This window comes from Eumetopias jubatus, unplaced genomic scaffold (assembly GCF_037043125.1).
Source record: "Eumetopias jubatus isolate StellerSeaLion01/CBP00866 unplaced genomic scaffold, mEumJub1_p1.0 scaffold_1, whole genome shotgun sequence".
NCBI lineage: Eukaryota > Metazoa > Chordata > Mammalia > Carnivora > Otariidae > Eumetopias > Eumetopias jubatus.
Window position 1 is genome coordinate 102,405,905 of NW_028274807.1, and position 24,487 is coordinate 102,430,391.

At 36.2% G+C, this 24,487-nt stretch overlaps 2 protein-coding genes across 6 annotated transcripts in view; one reads left to right on the top strand and one right to left on the bottom strand.

The window, feature by feature from the left end:
- Nucleotides 1-24,487, top strand: part of IFT80 (intraflagellar transport 80) — a 123,336-nt gene that overhangs the window by 87,204 nt on the left and 11,645 nt on the right. For 2 of the 3 annotated variants that reach the window (XM_088025619.1, XM_088025621.1), the window contains 8 exons: nucleotides 183-257; nucleotides 3,124-3,287; nucleotides 16,634-16,698; nucleotides 19,059-19,194; nucleotides 19,618-19,765; nucleotides 20,640-20,811; nucleotides 21,968-22,057; nucleotides 22,158-22,330. In XM_088025619.1, the coding sequence (XP_087881745.1) occupies nucleotides 183-257; nucleotides 3,124-3,287; nucleotides 16,634-16,698; nucleotides 19,059-19,194; nucleotides 19,618-19,765; nucleotides 20,640-20,811; nucleotides 21,968-22,057; nucleotides 22,158-22,330 (1,023 nt within the window). The remainder of the gene's footprint in view (nucleotides 1-182; nucleotides 258-3,123; nucleotides 3,288-16,633; nucleotides 16,699-19,058; nucleotides 19,195-19,617; nucleotides 19,766-20,639; nucleotides 20,812-21,967; nucleotides 22,058-22,157; nucleotides 22,331-24,487) is intronic. The other variant, XM_088025620.1, reaches the window with a different exon arrangement.
- Nucleotides 3,121-24,487, bottom strand: part of CUNH3orf80 (chromosome unknown C3orf80 homolog) — a 56,142-nt gene continuing 34,775 nt past the window's right edge. Inside the window, exons 2-5 of one of the 3 annotated variants that reach the window (XM_088025625.1) lie at nucleotides 8,672-8,818; nucleotides 5,298-5,354; nucleotides 4,718-4,936; nucleotides 3,121-3,200 (exon numbers count right to left, since the gene is read on the bottom strand). The gene's annotated coding sequence lies outside the window, so the exon portion shown is untranslated. The remainder of the gene's footprint in view (nucleotides 3,201-4,717; nucleotides 4,937-5,297; nucleotides 5,355-8,671; nucleotides 8,819-24,487) is intronic. The other 2 variants (XM_088025626.1, XM_028103047.2) reach the window with 2 other exon arrangements.

Sequence of the window (24,487 nt, forward strand, 5' to 3'; positions counted from 1 at the left end):
TTCTGCTCAGGGATACAGACATGTAAATGAATGATTTCAGAACAATGTGCCTAGTGCTATCATATAAATATATACAGTTACAGTGAAACTGATGACACTTTTTATAATGAATACTTATCTATTTATTAAAAAGTATTTGGTATTTTAAATGTTAATAAATATCCATTTTATTTATCTTTTAGTACGAAAAACTGGAATACACCACTTATATTTGATCTTAAAGAAGGAACTGTTAGTTTAATTCTGCAGGCAGAAAGGTATGTGTTTATCATGTTTGACTATTGAATATGGGGTTAAAATATTTCAGATTGCAGTAAAGCACTCTTTAAAGCATGCCACTTACAGAATGGTACGTTAGTCATTTGGAATCAGTCTGTTTCTATTTATTTTTTTTTAAGACTTTATTTATTCCTTTGACAGAGAGAGAGCACAAAGAGGGCGTGGGAGAGGGAGAAGCAGGCTCCCCACTGAGTAGGGAGCCCGATGTGGGGCTTGATCCCAGGGCCCTGGGATCATGACCTGAGCTGAAGGCAGTTGCTTAACCAACTGAGCCACCCAGGCACCCCTGTTTCTATTTATTTTAAAGGAAAAAAGTAAGAATAAGCTATTAGGTCAATGGTTCTGAAGCTTGTTGGTCTCAGAATTTCTTTACCTTCTTTTTTTTTTTTTTTTTTTTTTTAGTAGGTACACGTCCAGTGTGAAGCCCAGTGCGGAGCTTGAACTCATGACCCTGAGATCAAGACCTGAGCTGAGATCCAGAGTCAGATGCTTAACTGACTGAGCCACCAAGGCACCCCTCTCTACACTCTTAAAAAAAGTTCTTGAGGGTTATATATAGATTATATGTCTCAGCATTTACTATACTAAAAATTTAAATTGAGAAATATAAAAGGTATTCATTTATTAAGAATGATGGACTAAATTTATTACAAGTAATATGTCTCAGCATTTACTATACTAAAAATTTAAATTGAGAAATATAAAAGGTATTCATTTATTGAGAATGATGAGACTAACTTTATTATAAGTAAATATCAAAGTAGTGATCTGAGAGAATGAGAGGGGTTGGGGCACCTGGGTGGCTCAGTCAGTTAAGCTTCTGACTTCAGCTCAGGTCATGATCTCAGGGCTCTGGGATCAAGCCCCACGTTGGGCTCTGCACTCAGTGGGGAGTCTGCTTCTCCCTCTCCTTCTGTCCCTCCCCCATCTCATGTCCCCTTCTCTCTCTCTCTCAAATAAATAAAATCTTAAAAAAAAAAAAGAAACAGGGGAGTTACTATGAGATCATTGTGACCTCAGGGCCCTTATTTTTTATTCTGTTCTGTTTTTGTCTTTGGTTTTAAATATTTAAAACACATTGATTTTATGAGCCACTACGTGGCTGTGACCTGAAGTTTGAAAAATAATATTCTTTACCCACGCCTTCGGTGTGTACAGGACGATGAAACTCCAGGCCAACAAACTGGAGTAAAGTGGGAATAGCTATTCCTCAAGAACCCACACTTTTCCATAAAAACTGTCATCAATCAGTCTATCAAGTACAGTGATATCCTACTGAATCAGAGGTCAGTCTTAGAAAGCTACAACCCAACAAAACCAGGAATAAAGTTTGAAAATAGAATCAACAATTGCCTAAAATAGCTACCCATGAAATCTTTGCACGAAAACCATGTATTTTATTCCTCATTCCTTTACTCGCCATCTAGGCAATCTCTTAATAGTGTTGTTATCAGGTTTTCTAACCCACAGCCTTTTAAAAATAGCAAACCAGATGAGGAATGCTGGTGGGCTGTGAGAGGCTGGCACAAGGACAAGAAGAAAAGTGATTGCCTGGCAAGGCAGCGTAGAGAAAACGAAAAGTACAGAACTGTAGAGCTGAATAGCTTAATTACTCTGATGCACCAACAGATTCTCATGAGTACCAAAGCTGTCAGTTAAACAGCTACTAAAGAAGATGATCATCATATTGATGACCTCGAGTGATTGAGAAAATTGTGTCAAATTTTGTATCATCTATTTGGTGAAATTAAAATAATATTATTTTGTAATATCAGACATTTTTAATACAGAAAGACACCTTTTCCACTTAATAAGTAAGATGTCAGCTATCTAAAAAACCATATTTCTGAAATTCTTTTTACTCAGACAGTGCCACATAAATTTATTTATACATTACTTATAAGTGTATTGAATATGCTCTTAGTAAAGGCATATGTTAATGGCATAACTGATTAGGTAATTAAAGAATAATTTACTTACTACCTAATGTTTGTCCTATTTCTACATTTAGAAATGTTTGCCCTATGAAACACAGGTTTACTCACAAGGAGGTTAAAAGCTTATAGTGTCTTGTTCAGGAGAGAAAAAGTTTTTAGTATTGAAACAAAGAAAAAATATATACTAATATGATGTGTCACTTTGTCAACATTAGCAAATATTGTTTTCATACACTAATGTATAAGGGCCAAACCCTTCAATTAAACTACACACCAATACTCAAGTATTAATTTAATTAAAATTTTAGTATATATTTGTTTCCATGCCAAGAAAGAACACTTAGCAATTCCTGAATCAAGAAATAGTTCTGAATCCAAGGATATTACAGTTTTGAACATAAGATTTTAAAAAGTAATACTGTGTTCAGCATCAAGGAATCAGGCACTCCAATATGGCAGTAGTATGAGTGTAAACTATTACAACCTTTCAAAGGGCAGTTTAAAAACCTATATTAAAATTTTATAAGTATATGCCCTCTGATCCAATTATTGCATTTCTAGAAATTATACTAAGGAAATAAGTAAGGTAGACATATAGAAATGTGTATATATTAGACATTCTTTAAAGCAATGAATAATTTGAAATAAATGTCTCTCAGGAATGAGTTAATAAAATGAAATTATAATATATCTATACTTTGCCCTAAATTATCTCTATAGAGATAGGATTGCAAGAGATCTTTTGCTTTCTCTTTATTGTTTGAATTGTTTTTTGCAATATCATAAATTTTCAAAGGAAAAAAATTAAATTTAGATTTTTCCAAAGAATAAACTATTCTCTAATATAAAAATGAAAATATACTAAGCTTCTATTTGAGAATGTATTTTATTCTTTTTTTTTTTTTAGACATTTTCTTCTTGTAGATGGTGGGGGTATCTATTTATATTCTTATGAAGGCCGCTTCATTTCTTCTCCAAAATTTCCTGGAATGAGAACAGATATTCTGAATGCACAGACTGTGTCTCTGAGTAATGATACCATAGCAATAAAAGACAAAGCTGATGAAAAAAGTAAGTGCATTTTTATAATTTTCCATGTCACATTTCCATGAAATTTGTTAACAGTGTAAAATTTCCTTAAATTAAGTTTCATTTTCTCATCTATTAATATGTTAACTTTATATGAAAGAATTATGAGCTTCCTAATTTGTCCTAAGTGAATTAATTAGAATACTAAAGTTGTCATATTATACCCAATTGATAGATATTATCACAACATCAAAGCTTATTGATAAGGAATAAATCTTTATATATTTAGTAGCTATTGGTAGGGAGTTTGAGTTTAAATTTGTGAGTCCTAAAAATGTTTGTTAATTCTTAAATTTAGTGATTTTTTTTAAACTGTTCCCTTTTTCTTCATCTGGTAACAGTAAATACTTCATTGTACTGTTTATTTTACTTATATATACTTATATTTTTATAAATATTTTTATATTTATATATTTTTAAATTAATGAATTAGAAAGTTATGAATAATTCAAAATTTTTGTATAAAAATAAAGACCACATTATATTTATAAATTGATATAAGTATGTCAGATGTTTTGGAATTCCATCGTACAGAGACACCATTTTATTGGGGCATTGCTATATCACGGTGTCACTTATCCACTACTGAGTACTTGCCATGTACCAAGTATTTTTCTAGAAGATAAGGATACAACAATGAATAAGACACACAAATAAACATACAAATATACAATAAGTAGTCAGCTCATGATATGTGTTGTGAAGAAAATGCAGGGTGAGGGAATAGAGCACACTGGAGGTGGAACAGGGGAATGACTACAGGACAAGCACGGGCAAGGGTTCTGAGGTGGGAATGACTGGCTTGTAAAAGGAACTGCCAGAAGTCCATGGGACTAAGTCAACATGAGCTAGGCAGAGTGTGGGAGGAGAGGACAGAGAGAGATAAGCAGGAACCAGATCATGTAAAGACTTGGCCATGGTAACGATGTTGGCATGAGAGAGAGGAGGCAAACATGGTATCCTACATTCTTATCCTGGATGAGTAAGATGGAAGATGGAGAAGGAGGAAGATTAGAAGAAATCCACATATGGGGTTCTATTTTGGTCACGGTAAGTTTAAATGCTTATTGCACATTCAAGCAGGAATGGAGAGTAAACAATAGCATAGACAAGTCCAGGGCTCAGGAGAGAGTTGGGGACTAGAGATATAAATTTGGGAGTCACTGGTGTACAGATGCTGCCATGGCACTGAGTGAAATCGCCTAGGAAGTGAATATAGGCAGAGAAGAGAAGCAAAGACTGAGCACATCAATATTTAGAGATGGATGAGAGGAAGTACAACCAACGAGATAAGAGAGAGAGTGAGTTATCCCTAAAGCCTAGTGGGAAAATATTAAATAATTGCTTTTCTCCATTGATACATATAGCTAAACGTTTGTCACTGTGACATGTTACTAAAAAAAAAATCTGACCTGATGGTTAATTTTGTTAGTTCACGCTGTGAAAGACCTAATTCAGGAGCTAGAAAACTGTCCCACTTTTTAATTTTCAGTACTTTCAGATAACATCATGTCCCATACTGGTAGAAATATAATCCTCCTAAGTAAAGCTTCTGTCTCTTCATGTCTTAGACTTTCTCTGACAGAGGACATTTGGTGATTGTTTTGTTTTTTGAAGGACTTCCTTTCTGTCTAAAAAAGACAAATAAGATAGTATGTAGTTAGCAGACACAGTTAAGATGGCTGAGTAATTGTTGATAATAATAATTTGGAAGTCAGATTTTTGTCTTCAGTAAACTTAAATTTAAAAATCCCAGTGATCATTATGAGTTGTCTGCACTTCTCTTGTTCAACACCACATATTTCAGATAGAAGCTGTAATAAAGTATATATGTTTCCCACTGAATATACCTTATTCTGAATTTTTCTATGTTTAATTCGCATCTGAAACATATTTCATTATTTTTTAATTCTTTGATAATTCATAGAATTTTAGAGCTAGAAAGAATTATCAACATTTTCAGAAATATAGGTTTATCTGCCAGTAAATTACCTGTTTTCTTACGTAAATTTTGATTGTTGAACAAGATAATCATGCAGTTCTGTTTTGCTATAAACAGAAAATCAAAAAGACCAAAATAAAATTATTGTAAACTGACATAAAATGAGCAGGAAAATATTTTCCTTATGTTTCTTTAAAAAGAAACTAGTATTCACTGATGGTTAAATAGAGGTATATGCTAACAGTAGAAAACAATTGAAGTACTTAGAATCATTAACCTATGAAATTTTCCTTTAAGGGGGACCATTCACATATGAAACCATTGGTTCCTTCCTAATTTGGGAGCTCCTTTATAAGCAGGATTCTTGCACCAAGTACAGTATTCTACCACTTTAGGTGACAGATTAAATAGTAGAGGTACTAGTGCTTTTGACTTCCTTTCCTCAAACACTTGCACAGATAAGCAATGATATTAGTGTGGGTGACTGAAACAAATGTCTGGGTATATGGAGAGTAGAAGTTAGAGAGCAGTTATGTTTAGAAGCAGCTCTTTCAGGCCTGCAGCTCCAGTTTTTGCTACATACTAACACTAAAATACAGATCCAGCCTCCTGTAGTTCAGGGCCACTTGCAGTTATAGAAAGAAGTAGACAAATCTATCCATATACCTCCATCTCTTAATATGTACAATCAGCAAAAGGATGGTACACTTTTATTTATAAAAAAAGTTACCAGTTTGGGGGCACCTGTGGCTCAGTTGCTTAAGCGTCCAACTCCTGATCTCGGCTCAGGTCATGATCTCAGGGTCGTGAGATTAAGCCCTGCCTCAGGCTCCGTGCTCAGCTCAAAGTCTGCTTGAGAGTCTCTCTCTCTCCCTCTGCCTTTCTGCCCAGGCCCCACCCCCCACTCTCACATACTCTCTCTCTCAAAATAAGTAAATAAATAAAATCTTTTTTTTTTTAAGATTTTATTTATTTATTTGACAGAGAGAGACACAGTGAGAGAGGGAACACAAGCAGGGAGAGTGGGAGAGAGAGAAGCAGGCTTCCCGCGGAGCAGGGAGCCCGATGTGGGGCTCGATTCCAGGACCCTGGGATCATGACCTGAGCCAAAGGCAGATGCTTAACAACTGAGCCACCCAGGCACCCCAATAAATAAAATCTTTTAAAAAAGTTATTAGTTTGTATAGCTATGAAAAAAACTGGGTTTAGCCAAGCCCAAAACATTTTTTAATGGAAGCCAAAATATTTAAATATGCCCTGCTTAATTAAAACTTTTGTTACAGTAGTTCTTTTTCATTTTTCTGAGCAATTTTAAAGCATAACTTACTGTTACAACATTATTTCTTCTGTGAATATAGCCAGTGATCTCAAACTTAACATTCCTAAGATTTATTAACAGTTAATAATCAATATACTAGAAATGTGATCCTCTGGGATTTAAATATCATGTTCTACATATTTTAGCATTCTTAGGATCTGTATAAATTGTTCATTTTTTTGGCTACTTGTGGCACTACTGTCTTTTTGTGCCATTTACTTGTGTAAACCTTGTGCATGTTTGGTCATATAAAATTACTCCATTTGGGATGAATCTTGGATTGGAGTTATTTGGGAATTATTTAAAGAGAATCACCAAAACTAACACTCCAACAATCTTCTGCTCATCCTCTAACAATCTTTTTATTTATTTATTTATTTATTTATAATTTTTTAAAAAAGATTTTATTTATATCAGAGAGAGAGACAGACAGAGGGCATGAGTGGTGTGGGGGGCAGGTGTAGAGGGAGAGGGAGAAGCAGACTCCTGCCTGAGCAGGGAGCCGATGACTCCGGGCTTGATCCCAGAACACTGAGATCCTGACTCAAACCGAAGGCAGACGCTTAACTGACTGAGCCACCCAGGCGCCCCCCTATGTATACCACTGCCATGTTTGAGACTAGAAGAAGCCTTTGGTGAAACAGAGAAGGGGGCAGAGGCAGCATTTGGTTTGGCTGCCTCAATACAAATCTCCTGTAATTTTTACAACTTGGCCTACTCAGAACATCACAGAAAGCTGGGGTTGGAGATAGAGAACTTTGAATTATCATTATTATCATTATTTAGATAATGCTTGATGTCATGAAAGTAGATGAAATCAGGGAAAGTAGGTACTGTGAAAAGTTAACCTAAAACAAATAAGGAGGACTTAGCAAAAGAGAATGAGCGATGGTCCAAAATAGGAGAGAATCAGGAGAAAACTGTTATATGGAGCCTGCATAAGAGTTTCAAGAAAGAGAATGGTCGGAAGCACTCAATGCTGCTGGGAGGTCAAGACTAAAAGTAGACGCTTGAAGACTGAAAATACTCATTTAATGGGCAACATGGGGGTCATTGGTGATCCATGCGGGACTCTTTGCCTCATGTAGTGAGGTTGAACAGCAAATTGTAATAGGTTGAACAGTGGAGAGGAGTTGTAAAAGTTGAAAGCCTATTGCTTGAGGAAGTCTAGCATTAAGAGAGGCAAGGAATTAATAGAGATTACTGCAGCGGGGAAGAATTTTTTTTTTTTTTTTGAATGAAGGCAACTTCAAAATGTTTGCAGTACTAAGAATGAACTGGACAAAAAGGTGCAGTGAAGGTCCAGGAGAAGGTGGGGATGGTTGAGAGGGTCATATCTTGGAGAAAGCTGGGCACGTAGAATGACAGTGTATAGGTCAAGAATGTGTAGAGGTGGAGTAGTAGGAGTACTAGATACCCATTCACCTGAAATCAGAGCATGTGAGGTAAGGACCAGGGCTAAGTAGCTTAGAAGATAAATTGGAGGGAAATTGAGCTGTTATAGGTTACCAAAGGTTTCATTTTTATATAGCAAAAATTTTGAATTTATATTATCTCGTGGAATATTTCATATGTATTTCATGGTTTCCAAACAAATGTTTTGTCTGTCTTAAAACCAGCTCTTGATAATCTATGGAAAACATTTAATTTCAAAATATCTGCTCCATTTCAATAAGGGAGTTATTTCCCCCAGCTATCCGTTAGCAAGAGAAATCATTGTTAACAGCTCTCAAAAAGAAAAATAATTTAGAATTAATGCTAAAATAATGGTTAAAAAGTAATTATTTTACAGACTGCATATTATTTGCATGTATTCTTTTCCTTACATAACTCTAAAAATTAAGGGACTTATTGGGGATATGGAGAGAATAGTTCTGGAACCTTCCCTCAGGAGTTCAGGGAAATTTTCAGACTGGCAGCTATCAAATCAAGTGTTTTTGACAAATACTGGTTTTTTAAGAGACCTCTCCAACCCTGGATACAAAGTTCCGAGGGAGGGGCACCTGGCTGGTTCAGTCGGTAGAGCATTCGACTCTTACCTCAGGGTCATGAGTTCATGTTGGGTGTAGAGTCTACTTTAAAAACAAACAAACAAAACAGGGGCACCTGGGTGGCTCAGTCGGTTAAGCATCTGCCTTCAGCTCAGGTCATGGGGTAGGGTCCCGCATCGGGCTCCCTGCTCAGGGGGGAGCCTGCTTCTCCCTCTCCCTCTGCTGCTCCTCCTGCTTGTTCTCTCTCTCTCTCTCTCTCCTTCTGTAAAATAAATAAATAAAATCTTAAAAATAAATCAATAAAACAACAAAAAAAGAAATTTTGAGGGAAACCAAACATTTGGTACTGTAGAACTTTGAGTTGAATATTCTATAGTAAGGCCATGAATTTGAATTTGTAAAATAATATTGATTACTTATAGAAATTCTCAATTGTTGGTAGATAATCTATTTCTACCCCCTGTGAGGTGTCAGTTTAACTCTGATGTTAAGGTGAGAGTCCTTCAAAAGACTGCCTTGACTTCAGATGTCAGCTGCAAGTCTTGGTGGATCCCCAGACTACCTGTACTTCTGACCCATTGGCTATGTATACAGGGGTTCCCATGACCCTCTCAGGTTCAATAATTTATTAGAATGATCTCAGCTCAGGAAAGTTCTATATATGGGATTACAGTTGTATTATAAAGGATCCACACAGTGTGATGCCTGGGAGCCTCTGTGCTCTCTTCTCATGAGATTGAAGTGGTCACGCTCCCAGCACATCCATGTGCTCCCCAGCCAGGAAGCTCCAGTGAGCTTTGGTGTCCAGAGGCTTTTTTTGTTTTATTACATGACTAATTAGGAACGATTAACAAAATCAATGACCATGCGATTGAACTCAATCTCCATCCCCAGAGGTCAGGGTTGGGGGAAAAGCTGAAAATCCCTATCCCTTCATCATGTGCTTAGTCTTTCTGGTGACCAGCCCCTACCCTGAAGCTAAGGGGCCCACCAAGAGTCATCTCTTTAAGTGTAACAGTGGCACTTCCGTCATTCGGGAAATTCCAAGGGTTTTGTGTCCAGGAACTCAGGACAAAGACCAAAGAAATTATTTCTTATACCACAGGCCACTCCTGGTCTTTGACCATGGTTCCCTTATAGCAAAAGGATCATTCCCAAAAATAGTACCTATATGATGAATATGCCTAAAATTTGGAGGAGTCAGTGTGGACTAGGGATAGGAGGCTTTTAACTCAGATATTTCCAATACATTTAACCATCAATATTAGTATTGCAATCTTACCAACAGTGCCAGTTTTACACCATATTCACAAATGAGTCAAGGGCCTCCTGGGTGGCTCATTTGATTAAGTGTTTGACTCTTGGTTTCAGCTCAGATCATGATCTCAGGTTCATGAGATCGAGCCCCAAGTGGGGCTCCGTGCTCAGCACAGAGTCTGCTTGAGATTCTCTCTCTCCCCCTGCCCCCTCCACACTCACACGTGCTCTCTATCTAAAATAAAGAAATAATGTTAGCCATGGTTTTTTCCTATGTGGCCTTTATTATGTTGATTTATGTTCCCTCTAAACCTACTTTATTGAGAGTTTATATGGATGTTGTAGTTTGTCAAATGCTTTTTCTGCATCTATTGAAATGATCATATGGTTTTTATTCTCTTTCTTGTTATGTGGTTTATCATATTGATTGATTGGCAAATACTGAGCCACCCTTACATCCCTGGAATACATCCCACTTGATTGTGGGGAATTATTTTTTTAACGTATTGTTGGATTCAGTTTGCTAATATTTTGTTGAGGAATTTTGCATCTATGTTCATCAGAGATGTTGGCCTATAGTTCTCTTTTTTGGTAGTGTCTTTATCTGTTTTGGTATCAGGATAATGCTGGCCTCACTGAGTGAATTTGGAATCTTTTCTTCCTCTTCTATTTTTTTGGAATAGTTTGAGAAGAATAGGTAATAATAACCCTTAAATGTTTGGTAGAATTTACCTGTGAAGCCATCTGGTCCTGGACTTTTCGTTTGGGGGAGTTTTTTGATTACTGATTCAATTTCATGGCTATTAATCAATTTGTTCAAGTTTTCTATTTCTTCCTGCTTTAGTTTTGGAAGGTTATATGTTTCTAGGAATTGATCCATTTCTTCTAGGTTGTTCAATTTTTGACATATAGTTTTTCTTATTTTCTTTAATAGTCCGTATTTCTGTGGTGTCACTTGTTATTTCTCCTTTCATTTCTGATTTATTTGAATCCTCTCTGTCTCTCTCTTTCTGTCTCTCTGTCTTTTTTTTTTTTTTTTTTTTATGAGTCTGGCTAAAGGTTTACCAATTTTGTTGACCTTTTCAAAGAACCAGCTCCTGGTTTCATGGATCTGTTCTATTGTTTTTTTTTTAGTCTCTATTTCATATATTTGTACTCTAGTCTTTATTATTTCTTTCCTTCTACAGGCTTTGGGCTTTGCTTGTTTTTCTTTTTCTAGCTCCTTTCCGTGTAATGTTAGGTTGTTTGAGATTTTTCTTGCTTCTTGAGGTAGGCCTATATTGTTATAATCTTCCCCATTAGAACAGCTTTTGTTGCATCCCAAAGATTTTAACCATTGTATTTTCATTTGTCTCTATGTACTTTTTTATTTTCTCTTCGACTTCTTGGTTGACCCATTCATTGTTTAGTAGCATGCTATTTAACCTCCATGTATTTGTGCTCTTTCCTGATTTTTTTCTTCTGATTAATTTCTAGTTTTATACCATTGTGATTAGAAAAGATGCATGATATGATTTCATTTCACTTTAATTTGTTAAGACTTGTTTTGTGGCTTAACATATGATCTATTCTGGAGAATGTTCATGTATACTTGAAAAGAATGTGGATTCTGCTAGTTTTGGATGGAATCTTCTGACTATATCAGTTAGATTCATCTGGTTCAATATGTCATTCAAAGCTACTGTTACCTTGTTGATTTTCTATCTGGATGATCTATCCATTAATGTAAGTGGGGTGTTGAAGTCCCCCACTATTACTGTATTACCATCGATTTCTTCCTTTGTGTCTGTTAATAGTTGCTTTATGTATTCAGGTGCTCCCATGTTGGGTGCATAAATATTTAAAATTTTTTTTAATATTTACAATTGTTACATCTTCTTGTTGGGTTGTTCCCTTTATCATTATGTAGTATCCTCTTTGTCTCTTGTTAGTCTTTTTTAAAAAAGTCTATTTTGTTTGATAATAAGTGTTGCCCCTACCTCAGCTTTCTTTTCGCTTCCTTTTTCATCGTAAATGTTTTTCCATCCCTTCTCTTTCAATCTGCATGTGTCTTTAGGTCTGAAGTGAGTCTCTTGTTGGCTTCACCTTTTTTTTTTTTAAAGATTTTATTTATTTATTTGCCAGAGAGAGGGAGAGTACAAGCACGGGGAGTGGCAGGCAGAGGGAGAAGCAATGTGGGACTCAATCCCAGGACCCTGAGATCATGACCTGAGCCGAAGGCAGATGCTTAACCATCTGAGCCACTCAGGTGCCCCGGCTTCACCTTTTTATCTTTTATTTACTATCTTTAATTTTTAAAGATTTATTTTTTTAGAGAGAGAGAGAGCACAAGTGGGAGGGGCAGAGGGAGAGGGAGAGAGAATCCTAAGCAGACTCCACACTGAGTGCAGAGACCAAAGCAGGGCTCCAACTCATGATTCATGAGATCAGGACCTGAGCCAAAATGAAGAGTCAGACGCTTAACCAGCTGCGCTATCCAGGTGCCCCTTGGCTTCACCTTTTTAGGCATCTGGTGTACTTGAGCTAAGGATCCATTTCTTCTAGGTTGTCCAATTTTTGACATATAATTTTTCTTATTTTCTTTAATAATCCTTTGTATTTCTGTAGTGTCACTTTTTATTTCTCCTTTCATTTCTGATTTATTTGAGTCCTCTGTCTCTCTCTCTCTCTCTCTCTCTCTTTTTTTATGAGTCTGGCTAAAGGTGTTTTAACTTTTTATTTATTTATTTGAAACTAAATATAACACTGTATGCTAATTATACTTGAAAAACAATATCAGCTTTTGCTTGGAGACTCCTTTGAAGCATTAATGTAATATTGGATTTCCCCCATTGCATACCCATTTAGTCATTCTTTTATCCTCAGATATTATTTCTCCTTTTCTCCATTTCTAAAGAACTAGTGGGCTGTCTCTACCACTAGTCACTATAGCTGCATTCACATTTAACCCCATATTTGCCAGCTGGAATGGAAGCACAACCCACTCCATCAGGTCCTTAGAAATTCTGACCTAAAAGTTAAAAGTATAGTTTCTTGTCTAGGAATCATCTCTGCTTCTAATAATTGTAGTTGTAACCTTGGTCCTGAGGCCCTGTATGTAGTAAGAAGAAGAAAGTTGAGGTGATATGGGAAAGAAAGGAAAAAGTATAGCCATCATATAAGCATTCTCCCATTGTGGGAATAATTACATAGTCATAACTAGTCTTCCTCACCCCCTATTCCCTATTTCCACGGAAATTGCAGAGGAATTTACCTACTGTGGACACACCCTTTTCTCCCTTCATGTTGAGTGTCAGTACACACTCATGAAGGCTTGTAAGCAAGTTCTTCATGCCTATATTCCCTTTCTCCTCATTTTAAATGACCATTGTTTTCATTACCCATTCTAATTCTTTACCAAACTATTACTCTCAAAAAGGATCTCTCTGCCATTGTTGGACATGATAGGCTGTAGAGTGTGTTCCTTGGTCTGAAGAAATGTGAATCAGTGGTCCAAATCAGTGTAACACCTTCTGCTCCGGTTCCTTGGTAGTTCTCTGAGCCTTTGCGTCTACCACCGGGTAAGAAAAGCTCAACCCAGAGTCAGTGTCTATTTCTGTCAGGACCCACTTGTAGCCCCCAGGCCTACAGGCATCAGTCGGACTTGCCAGCTATGTACAAGGACTCTCCCCCAGAGCATCTTCCCCATACCCATCTGCAGTCTCTAAATCTCTCTTGCTGGCAGACAGAACAGTTCCTGTTGGCATTTTGTGCCTCTGCGGGTGCAAAAAGAATATGTCTAGATTCAACCCCTCTCTGCATTGTTTCAGTCCACTCACTTCATTAACCCAGTGGCTACCTCAAGTGAGCACAGCTGGGTATCTGCTTGTCAATTCCAATCATCTTCTGATGCTGGAAGGGGGTTCTGATGGGCATTGACATGGCCTACTTGAATGCACCCTTCAGATTCCCATAGTGATTTCCATAGGGCCGTGCCCCAGAAGGGCACCCTTTTAATAGGCCAATCTTCCACTCCCCTTCTGCCTGACCATATGGCCCATTGGCCACTGCCTATGAGTAGGTCAAGATCCAGACAGAAGGGTAAACAGCATGCAGTGCAGCTCACCGAGCCAATTTTTTCCCTTTTTCAATCAGAGTGGTGGCCTTCCAAACCCAGTGTCGTGTGTTCATGTTGAAACTGCCATCCATAAGCCAAGCAGCTGTTTGTTGGTCTGTTGGGAGCTGTTTACAGGCACTGTCCAAATGATGCTAGAATCCTGCAGCTCCTCACAGGGTTCCAGAGTCATTCCTGGGGAAGACAGTCTACCTGCTCATGAATATGCTGTGTAACTCCGTGTGTTGCCCTGGTGGTGTGTTCCTGCACAAACCATTTCTGTTCTATTACAGAACTCTTCTTGGCACTGCCCTCCTCCTTAGAGCATTTCTCTGACATCACCCAAGACATCCTTACTTCATGTTTTTCAGTCAGAGGCAGTTTCAGCTAATGTCTGATAGCAAGCTAGTAATTGCTTCTCCAAATGGAAATTGTTTTGTCCAGAGTTCTAGTAGCTGTCACTGGGAGGTGCTCACAGACTTTTGTCATAAGCCCCAGTCTACATGCCACACAAGACTGCTATATAGAGAGTGTATCTTTATTAGCACTCCAGCTTCTGTTCTGTACCATTTGATGGTACAGACCTATATGTTCAGGCAGTCTCATTGGTTCCCATTTTGTATGTCCAGTTAATATTGTTGGAGGGGTGGATTTTTCATGCCTTTTGTTTTACAATACTTGATAGGGGAAGCATTCCCAGCTAGGCACAATATCCATCCCTATAATACATTCAGGTAAAAGAGTCACAACTGCTTCATATGAAGCTTCTTCAAGTCCCCAGCAGAGTGTTGAGCCAAGAAACTCTGGCCCTTTCATCAATCCATATCTTGATTAAATTGGGGGACCATAGCCCCAGGCAGTTGGAGGTGAGGTTTCTTTTTGGTATTTTGCCATTTGGCTTTCCAAATTCCTCCAAACTAGGATGATTAAAGCAGATTTGTTTAAAGACCTTTAATGTTGGGGGACCAGCAGGAATTCTCATTGGTTCATCCAACCTCTATTTTTTTTACCCCATCAACATTTGCTTTATTCATCCCATTTCTTAGATTTTCACCTTGTTGGGATGAGGGCCTCGATGCTCCTCTCTGTCTAGCTCTAATTATTTTTGCCTTTTTCATGATTTGTTTTAGCATAACTTTTTCCTTGGGAAATGGCTCTGAGGGTAGTCGCTATACCTCAGGCTAACCAGAATCAGGATCTTCTCCAACGTATTCTTTCAGTGAGAGCCTTGGGACTAGAGGCTGTAATTGAGACTGTCCAGAATCTGTATTTGGCCCATTTCTTGCTTTCATTTTACCTATTACAGATTATAATAACCACGGGATTGTATATTTTCCGTTTTTCTTATTATTTTGCATTTTCTTATGCATCTAGTGAGTCAACTTCCCAGGAGATGGATCCATCATCTCAAAATTCCATAGGTAGCTTTTACCTCTCACAGCTGATTGCAGCTTAGCTGTTTCATACCGTGGGTGATCCTGTTGCCTCTAAGAGTCAGAGGTTCCTCATCCCCTGTTCTTTCATCCTTTCTCTTCCCAAACCACATGTTTCAGTGAGTTAGGGTTGGTTCAGTGAATCTCACCCTTCCTGACACCAACTATTCCATTTTTACCTTAACTGGTGTATTGCAATCAGTTTATAATACCAACAACCTGTAGTTAGCACAGACCTCGGGGCTTAAAGGCAAAGTTCTCCTCAAGACTGCCCTCACTTCAGACACTAGCCACAGGTCTCAGGGAGCCCCCAGGCCAACCCATTTTGCTGGCTGCCTGGCTACAAATATAGGGACTCCTGTGGCCCCCTCAAGCTGGATAATTTGCTAGAATGACTCACAGATCTCAGGAAGGTGCTATACTTAGAATTACAGTTTTATTATAAAGGATACACATAGGGTGAGGCCTGGGAAGGAGCACAGAACTTCTGCTCCCTCTCATGAAATCAGGGCACTTCACCCTCTCATTATATCAGTAGGTTCACCAATGAGGAAGCAACACTGAGTTTTTATAGGAGTTTTATTACATGGGCATGATTAATTAAATTATTGGCCACATGATTGAACTCAATTTCCAGCCCCCTAACCTCCATATCCCCAGAGATCAGGGAACTGAATATGCTTGGGCTTTCTGATGACCATCCCCCATTCTGAAGCTATCTAGGGGCCCACCAAGAGTCTCCCCTCTAGTATAATTAAGGCACTCCTAATCACTCAGGAAATTCCAAGGGTTGTTGAAGGTCCCTGCCAGGAACCCAGGACAAAAACCAGACAAATTACTAATTATACCACAGGGAACTGTGTACTGACCCCAGGGAACTAAACAGTACATAACATAACACAATGCCTGTATTATAGTAGACACTTGACACATATTTTTCTTTTGTGAAATATGATTGTCTGATGTTATATTCATCCAAATCAGAGTTCTGAAAATTACAAATTACATCTAGATTTGGACTTGCCATTGTAGATCTTATGGATCAACATAATATCTAATATCTAATAACTATTCTAATTAGGGAATATGTTTTAGGAAGAAGTATTCATTTCCACTGTTTTCTAAGAAAATGACCCCATTAATAAGTAGAAATTTGATGCTGTTCTTCTATGCTGGTAGATACTCTGTGGGCCAAAGGGTTTAATAAATTCTCATCAGGATAAGATAATCCATTGAAGTTTACCAATAAAAATTCTAATATAATAAATTAACTAATGCTTTACTTTTTTTCAAGTAATCTTCCTTTTTGAGGCATCAACTGGAAAACCATTAGGCGATGGGAAGCTTCTTTCTCATAAGGTAATGGACGTTAGCTACTTCTAATGTAAATAGCCACTACTTACTTCCTTTTTAAAATTAATGTTTTCATTTTAAGGCAAAAAACATAGAAATTAGTTTAGTTTTTTTAAGGGTTATCGGCAATAATTGCCTCAATTCTCCACTTTATTTTTATTTTACTTTTTTAAGTTTTAATTTATTTAATTCATTTTAAGTAATCTCTATAACCCAGCATGAGGCTTGAACTCATGACCCCAAGATCAAGAGTTGCATGCTCTTCCGAATGAGCCAGCCAGGCACCCCTAGAAATTAGTTTTATATTTAAACCCAGTGTGCATTCTACATATTTTGCCTAAAAATGTCAGAAGGACTAAGCACTAGTAAACTCTGTAATGGAAAGCTATATATACAAATTAATTGGATAAAAGAATCTGACTTATATGTCTTTATCCAGGCTGTTTACTGCTTTTCAATAAAATGTTCTATCTTGATTAAACTTGTAGCATCTATCAGTAAATAAAAATGTTTTATATTTCTAAACATCTTGCAGTTTTCCTATTGACCTGTCCTTAGCCAGCATTTTCTTCAGGTTTTAACACTGTAGTTAAACTGAAAAAAAAAATTCTATAGAAGTATAAAAAGATCTTGAAGATGCTTACTGGTTTCTGATTTTTAACATTGAAATAAACAAAGGAGCACATTTTATTTATTCTAATAAGAGATATCTTCAGGTCTAGATATATTTTTAACTCTATCATTCAGTGCCACTAGTAAAGCATACTCTATATTTTCTTCTTTTTGTAATTATTAGTTTGATTTTGAATAACAATATATCCATAAAGTTCAGAAATGAAAAAGCATAAAAGATATACAGGGAAAAAGTCTCCCTACTACACCTGTTTCTTATCAGTGTAATTCTGTTCTACCAAATAAGTAACAACCATTATTAAACTCCTTTTTCCTTCCAGAGATTTTTTAGTGCATATATATAAACAAAACTGATATATGTTCTTTTCCCCTTCTTTTATAAAAATGTAACATACAACTCTGTACGTTGCTTTTCTCACATAAACTATTCCTGGAGATCTTTCTATATCAGTACATAAAGTGCTTTCCCAATCCTTTCCCCCCTACCATACAGTATAACATTTTTGTGTGTATCAGAATTTATTTAACCTGTGCCCAAATGATGGACATTTAAGGTACTATTGTAACACCTTCAAAAGATAAAACAAACCCTAGCAAGTCTAAAAAGAAAGAAAAAAGTCCTAGCAAGTAAATAAATCCCTCTTGGATTGAGTTGAAATGAATCCACACTGAACCATTTTGAAATTATAAGGAAACTCATTTCACTAGCTAGTATAGTAGTGTAAGATTAACGCAGTATGCCAGAAATACTTCGTTATATGGACAGAACTCTAATCTTAAAGTCAGAAATCTGGATTTTAAATTCTAGATATACTCGTTACCAGTTTTTCTGAGCAAAATCACTTAATGGATATGCATCTCAGTCTTCTCATCTATAAAGTAAGTATAGGAATACTTACTTTACGAGGTAAAGTATCTTGTACCTTGTATGGTATAGTACCTTGTATCTACAATACAAGGTAGTTTCCTGTTTCACAGTAAATGAATGTGAAAGAACGTATAAAATTTAAAACCCTAAAAACATAAGATATTTTCATAAATCAACTCTTACAAATCTATAAACATAGACTTTCTACTTAGAGTAAATTTTGTTATGGAACATATTAATTAAAGTAGACCTCTCTTGTGATATTCAGACTTGCCTCACCCTTTCACTCTGTCTACTAAAGGTAGAACAGGAGGACAGATAGAAATGTTTCTTAGCTTGGGGCACCTGGGTAGCTCAGTTGGTTGAGCTGAGCATCTGACTCGGTTTTGGCTCAGGTCATGATCTCATGGTCATGGGATCGAGTGTGTCTCCACCCCACCCCACCCCCCCCCCCCCGCATTGAACCAAGTTGAGCTCCAAGCTCAACGGGGAGTCTGTCTGATGATTCTCTCCCTTTCCCTCTTCCCCCACTGGTGCACACTCTCTCTCTCAAATAAATAAATAAATAAATCTTAAAAAGAAAAAGAAATGTTTCCCAGCTTACAGAGTTTCAAAAAACTATACATTATTTATAGTGTTTTAAGGGGCATCTTTCCCTTGTAAGTTAAAAAAAAAAGTAACTGCTTTAGCTTTCAAATTATATCAGTATTTTAAAATTACTTAACAGGGACATTTTATCATTCCAAGTAGGGAGTGATATTTAATTGATCTTTAAATAAACAAATGTTCTTGTAATTAAATAATTTAAGTGATCTGATGTCAAGCACTAAAACTAATCCAGTATTTTCCTTTTTCTAAATTTTAGAATGAAATTTTGGAAATTGCTCTGGATCAAAAGGGACTTACCAATGATAGAAAAATTGCCTTCATTGATAAAAATAGAGATCTCTATATCACTTCAGTGAAACGATTTGGGAAGGAAGAACAAATTATCAAACTTGGTAAAATAATTATAATACATTTAAAATTTGATTACTTTGAATTTTCTTAGATCTACTCTGTCATATTTACTTGAATAGTAAATAGCATAATTACTTGAATTAATCTGTGAATAATGCTTTGGTCTTATAACCTTTCTTAACTACTTAACACCACTTAAATAGCAAGTTTTTAGCTGCTACAGCTACATTAGCATTGAAAGAAAGACTTACAAATTACAACATAATGGTTCTAGGTAAAATACTCAAATATTTCCATACATTTTTTAAATGAGTTTTTGCACATTTTCACTATTATACAATCGGAAAATAGAGTCATACCTACCAGAAATTAGAAGGGGTCTTGTATGTTAGTTGATTTTTAAAGTATTTTTAATACTTATTATAGTGGAACTAATAGTACATTAACATTCTTTTTAAAATAAGGAACAATGGTGCATACTTTGGCATGGAGTGATACATGTAATATCCTTTGTGGACTTCAAGATACTCGATTTACAGTGTGGTATTACCCCAATACGGTTTATGTGGACAGAGACATTTTGCCTAAAACATTATATGAAAGGGATGCAAGGTAACATTTACTGCTGGAATTGTTTATTGTGATAAATACCTGTGTAACTCAGGTAGTTTTTTTCAATGTGGTTTAGTGATTTTAATATGGACATTTTAAAGATTTTTCATTGATATGCAGTATGTGTCAACCTTATTCTTTCTCAGATTATTATAACTTATTAATTATTATCATACAGGACTGTATGTGTCTCTAGAATTGAATTTTTAAATTAATATTAAAGATAGAAAAGATATATGAGGTTACTGAAGAGTTTTTTTAAATTTTACAGGCTTCAGAAAATACACATATATTTCTAAATTCTCTAAGAAATAACAAGATCTCTCACTCTTGACAAAATAAGAATGCAAAGCTTCTTAGCTCCAAACCTTAACTTTCAAATCTATTTTGAGTTCATTTTAATATTCAGTTCGTAACTTTAGCGAAACCAGAGAGGCATCATTTTAAAATTATTTAAACTAATGAAGTTAATCTCTTAAAGTTCACCTCTTTTTATTATGAGAAAATAATCTTGGAATCTCTTAATTTTTTATTGGTTTAAACTTTCAAACGTGAACGCTGAGTTTTTAAATCATTTGTGTAATTTACCTAAGACTTAGGGGGAAAAAAGTTTATTTCAAATGCTTTTAGGCATAGCTCTCAAATATGTAATAATTTTTGCCACAGTAAACTTTTATATTTTGCTCCAAGTGTATGGCAAGTTGGATTCGGATGTTTATTTAAATATATACATTCTCCCTGGAGTTAACTTTTTTGGGGGTGAATTTTGGAGATTTGGAGACTTTATATCTGTGTCAAGGGTCAACTCCCCAAATTTAGTACATATGAAAGATTTTGCTGAGAACATAAATTATATTTTGCTTTTTTCCAACAGTGAATTTAGTAAAAATCCCCATATTGTGAGTTTTGTTGGAAATCAAGTAACTATAAGAAGAGCTGATGGCTCACTGGTTCACATCAGCATATCACCATATCCTGCTATTCTCCATGAATATGTAAGCAGTTCAAAATGGGAAGATGCTGTAAGACTTTGTCGCTTTGTTAAGGTACTTTATGTTGTAGATCCCTAATTGTGTATATACTGTGTATTAGTTTACACGTATCTTTGTGCAAGATGAGAAATGGTAACAGCTAAGGGCTGGAAAAATTGCAAATGAGATCATGTCTCTTTTTAATAAGTGAAGACATAAGCAAATACAAGGGGATAGATATTGCTGTGTGATTTATTTTTGAAGAAGCTATAATTTAAATGAGTAGTTTCTCTATACTGGCACATATAAAATCTTCTCTGGAACTTTTTCTAAAAAGTCAGATTCCCAAGTTTTACCCCCACAGAGATTCTAATTTCTTCAATCTGGGATGAATCCAAGGCATATTTTTTAAATTCCTCAGATGGTTTGTACACCTAAGGTTAAGAACCTCTACTTTAGATCAGCATTTCCCAGCTTGGTTGAATCCAGTTTTTTCCAGGCATGTTTGACCGCAGAAATTTTTAATTTTACATGGCTTAGCAGCCCTTAGAATACACTTTTGAAATGACTTTTAAATACTTTCCCTTACAATGAGTTGTTGATGGCAATCTGTGATAATAGCATTGTCTGAGAACCTCACTATTTCTCTGGTTCCTTGTAAGTTACATTCTTTGACCGCATCAAAAAGCCTGGAGGGTTTATAACCTTTAATTATCTTAAAAGTATGTCAGAAGTTCAAAAATGAATCTTTGATAATTAGAAATGAAAATTTGCAAGAAATTTTATTCAAAAAAGTTTATTTGTTATTAATATATTTCAACAAAGTAGTCACATGAAATTTCCACATCATTACTTAATTAAATTGGTAGTTTTTTCAGTGCCATGCTCAGCAATGTTTAATTTTTTCATTAAAATGTAACTTTAATGTATTTTATTTTATTTATTTTTTTTAAGATTTTATTTATTTATTTGACAGAGAGATAGCAAGAGCAGGAACACAAGCAGGGGGCGTGGGAGAGGGAGAAGCAGGCTTCCTGCCGAGCAGGGAGCCCGATGTGGGGCTCGATGCGGGGCTCGATCCCAGGACCCTGGGATAATGACCTGAGCCGAAGGCAGACGCTTAACCATCTGAGCCACCCAGGCGCCCCAGCTTTAATGTATTTTAAATCACTGCTTATTTTAAGGCAGTTCTGCTCGTAGTTGAAATAATTGTTCTCCTATTTCACTTTAGGAGCAAACCATGTGGGCTTGCCTAGCTGCTATGGCAGTTGCTAACAGAGATATGACCACTGCAGAAATAGCCTACGCAGCAATTGGTGAAGTAAATAATGTTTACTTATCTGTATGTTTGTGGGTTTTCTTACCATAATTTGTTATATTGCTGTCACTATCCACTTCATATATATTTTTTCTTTTTTTAGATTGATAAAGTTCAGTACATTAATTCTATAAAAGAGCTTCCATCTAAAGAATCAAAAATGGCTCACATATTAATGTTTAGTGGGAACATACAGGAAGCTGAAATGGTACTTCTTCAGGCTGGCCTTGTTTATCAAGCAATCCAGATCAATATTAATCTCTATAACTGGGAAAGGTAATAAAAATGTTTTTCATAAATTCTAAAACCCAATTGATCTTAATGTATTCTTCTATCTACTACTTGGTAAATTACATTTTCCGCTGTACTTAATAGTTTCCTAACATCACAGAAGAATTTATTCACATTTCTATTTGTGAGGAGTTTGCCATTGAAGATTTATGCCTTCTCTAAACTTGTGATTGATTAGAAGTTGAAGTGTGAAGAAGAAAAAAGATCCTAGGATGTCTCCCAAATTTCTGATTTCAATAACTGGGTAGATGATGGTACTATTAGCAGATCTGGAAGGGAATATAGTGAATTCAGTGTTAGGCATGTTGGATTTAAAATATTTGTGAAGAGATAGATATGTGATATTAGTTGGTTAATGAACCCAGAGCTCATGAGAAAGATTTGAACTGGGGATGTAGATTTAGGAGTCATCAGTAAATGGATGGCAAGTAAAGCCAGAAAAATGGACGCAATTGCTTGGGAAATGTGTGGAGTGAGAGGACATCAGCTACATTTATGGGGTGGGTGAAAGAAGAAAAATCTGCTGAAAGATTGGGATGAAGCAGTCAGACTGGCAGAGAGAAGCAGAGCTGTGAGAGATTTGTGATGCTAAGGAAGAAAGGCTGTAGGATTTGAAATGAAGAGCGCTCAGTGGTAGCCTTCTCCTCTGCATTAGGCTTCGACACAGATTGCTTTCTGAAACAGAGTGGCGTGCTGCTCTTCTCTATGACATATGAGGTTTCTCCCCTCATTCTCTCAGTTATGTGTCCCTCAGTGAAAACGCCTGTAGGACGTATACACACCTGAAATTACTATGTTATAAAATTGGCATGCTGATTTTTCCAGGTTTGAAATGTCTTTCATCATCTTTGTCTCTCTCGACCCCTACCCTACCAATTTTTTAAAAAGCAGATCCCAGTCATCAGATCACTTTATCTGTAAATATTTCAGTATGTATCTCAAGGTTTTTAAAAATCTACCCACAGTACCATGGTCACATTTTAAAGAGTTAACAGTAATTCTATTCAGTGTTCTTATTTCTCTGATTGTCTCATAAATGTTTTGTTTTGTTGTATTGTTTGTTTGTTTGGTTCAGGATCCAAAGAAGGCCCATACATTATGATTGATTAATATGTTCTCAAGCTTCTTTTAATCTATAGGTTTTCCTCTTTCTTGTGTTTTCTTGTAATTTCCCACTGCAGAAACTGGGTCAATAGAGTTTCCCATAGTCTGGATTTTGTTGATTACATCTTTGTGGTGTGATTTGACATGTTCCTTTGCCCATTGAATTAACCATAAATTGTTGTTGAATCTAGAAACTTGATTAGATTCAGGTTTAACTTTTTTTTTCCTTTTGGTAAGGCTCAATCAGAGGTGGTGTTCAATATATTTTCACAGTGACTGGTTGCCTCTCTTTTTCTGATATTAGCAGCCACTGATGATCATTGCCCAGATCCATTAATTAATTAGATTCCTAGAAAGATAGAATTTAAGTATTGGATAAAAAATATATTACATTGCTTTTAAGATCCCTGAATTTCTATACTTGTTTAAGTCCTTTAGAAGGGAACAGATTTCATTTTGTTAATATGTGTTATTCCATTTGAGAAGCACAGTCCTGCTGGTTTGTGCTTCTGTCATTCATATTTGAATTTGAAAATTACCTGCAACTGGGCACCTGGGTGGCTCAGATGGTTAAGTGCCTTCGGCTCAGGTCATGATCCTGGGGTTCTGGGATCGAGACCCACATCAGGCTCCCGGCTCAGCAGGGAGTCTGCTTCTCCTTGTCCCTCTGCCTCTTCCCCAGCTCATGCTCTCTCTGTATCTCTGTATCTCTGTATCTCAAATGAATAAATAAAATCTTTAAAAAAAGAAAAAAGAAAATTACCTGCAACCTAATAGGTTACAGCCCTTGAAGAGTTGTAGGTAAGCAAGTCATCTGTGTGATGTTCACTTTGGACATTTGGTGGTAGTCTGTTCTCAAAAATTGAAGTTAAGAGAAGTAGAAACTTTATGTAAGTATTAATAAAAAATAATTTCTCTACTTCTACCAGTTATATAAAGTGATTTTGCTTCATTCAAGTTATGTAAAAGATCATATTTTGAAGTTATAAAATCTTTTTATATAACTTCCTTCTATTTTAAATAGAGAGGATACATGGA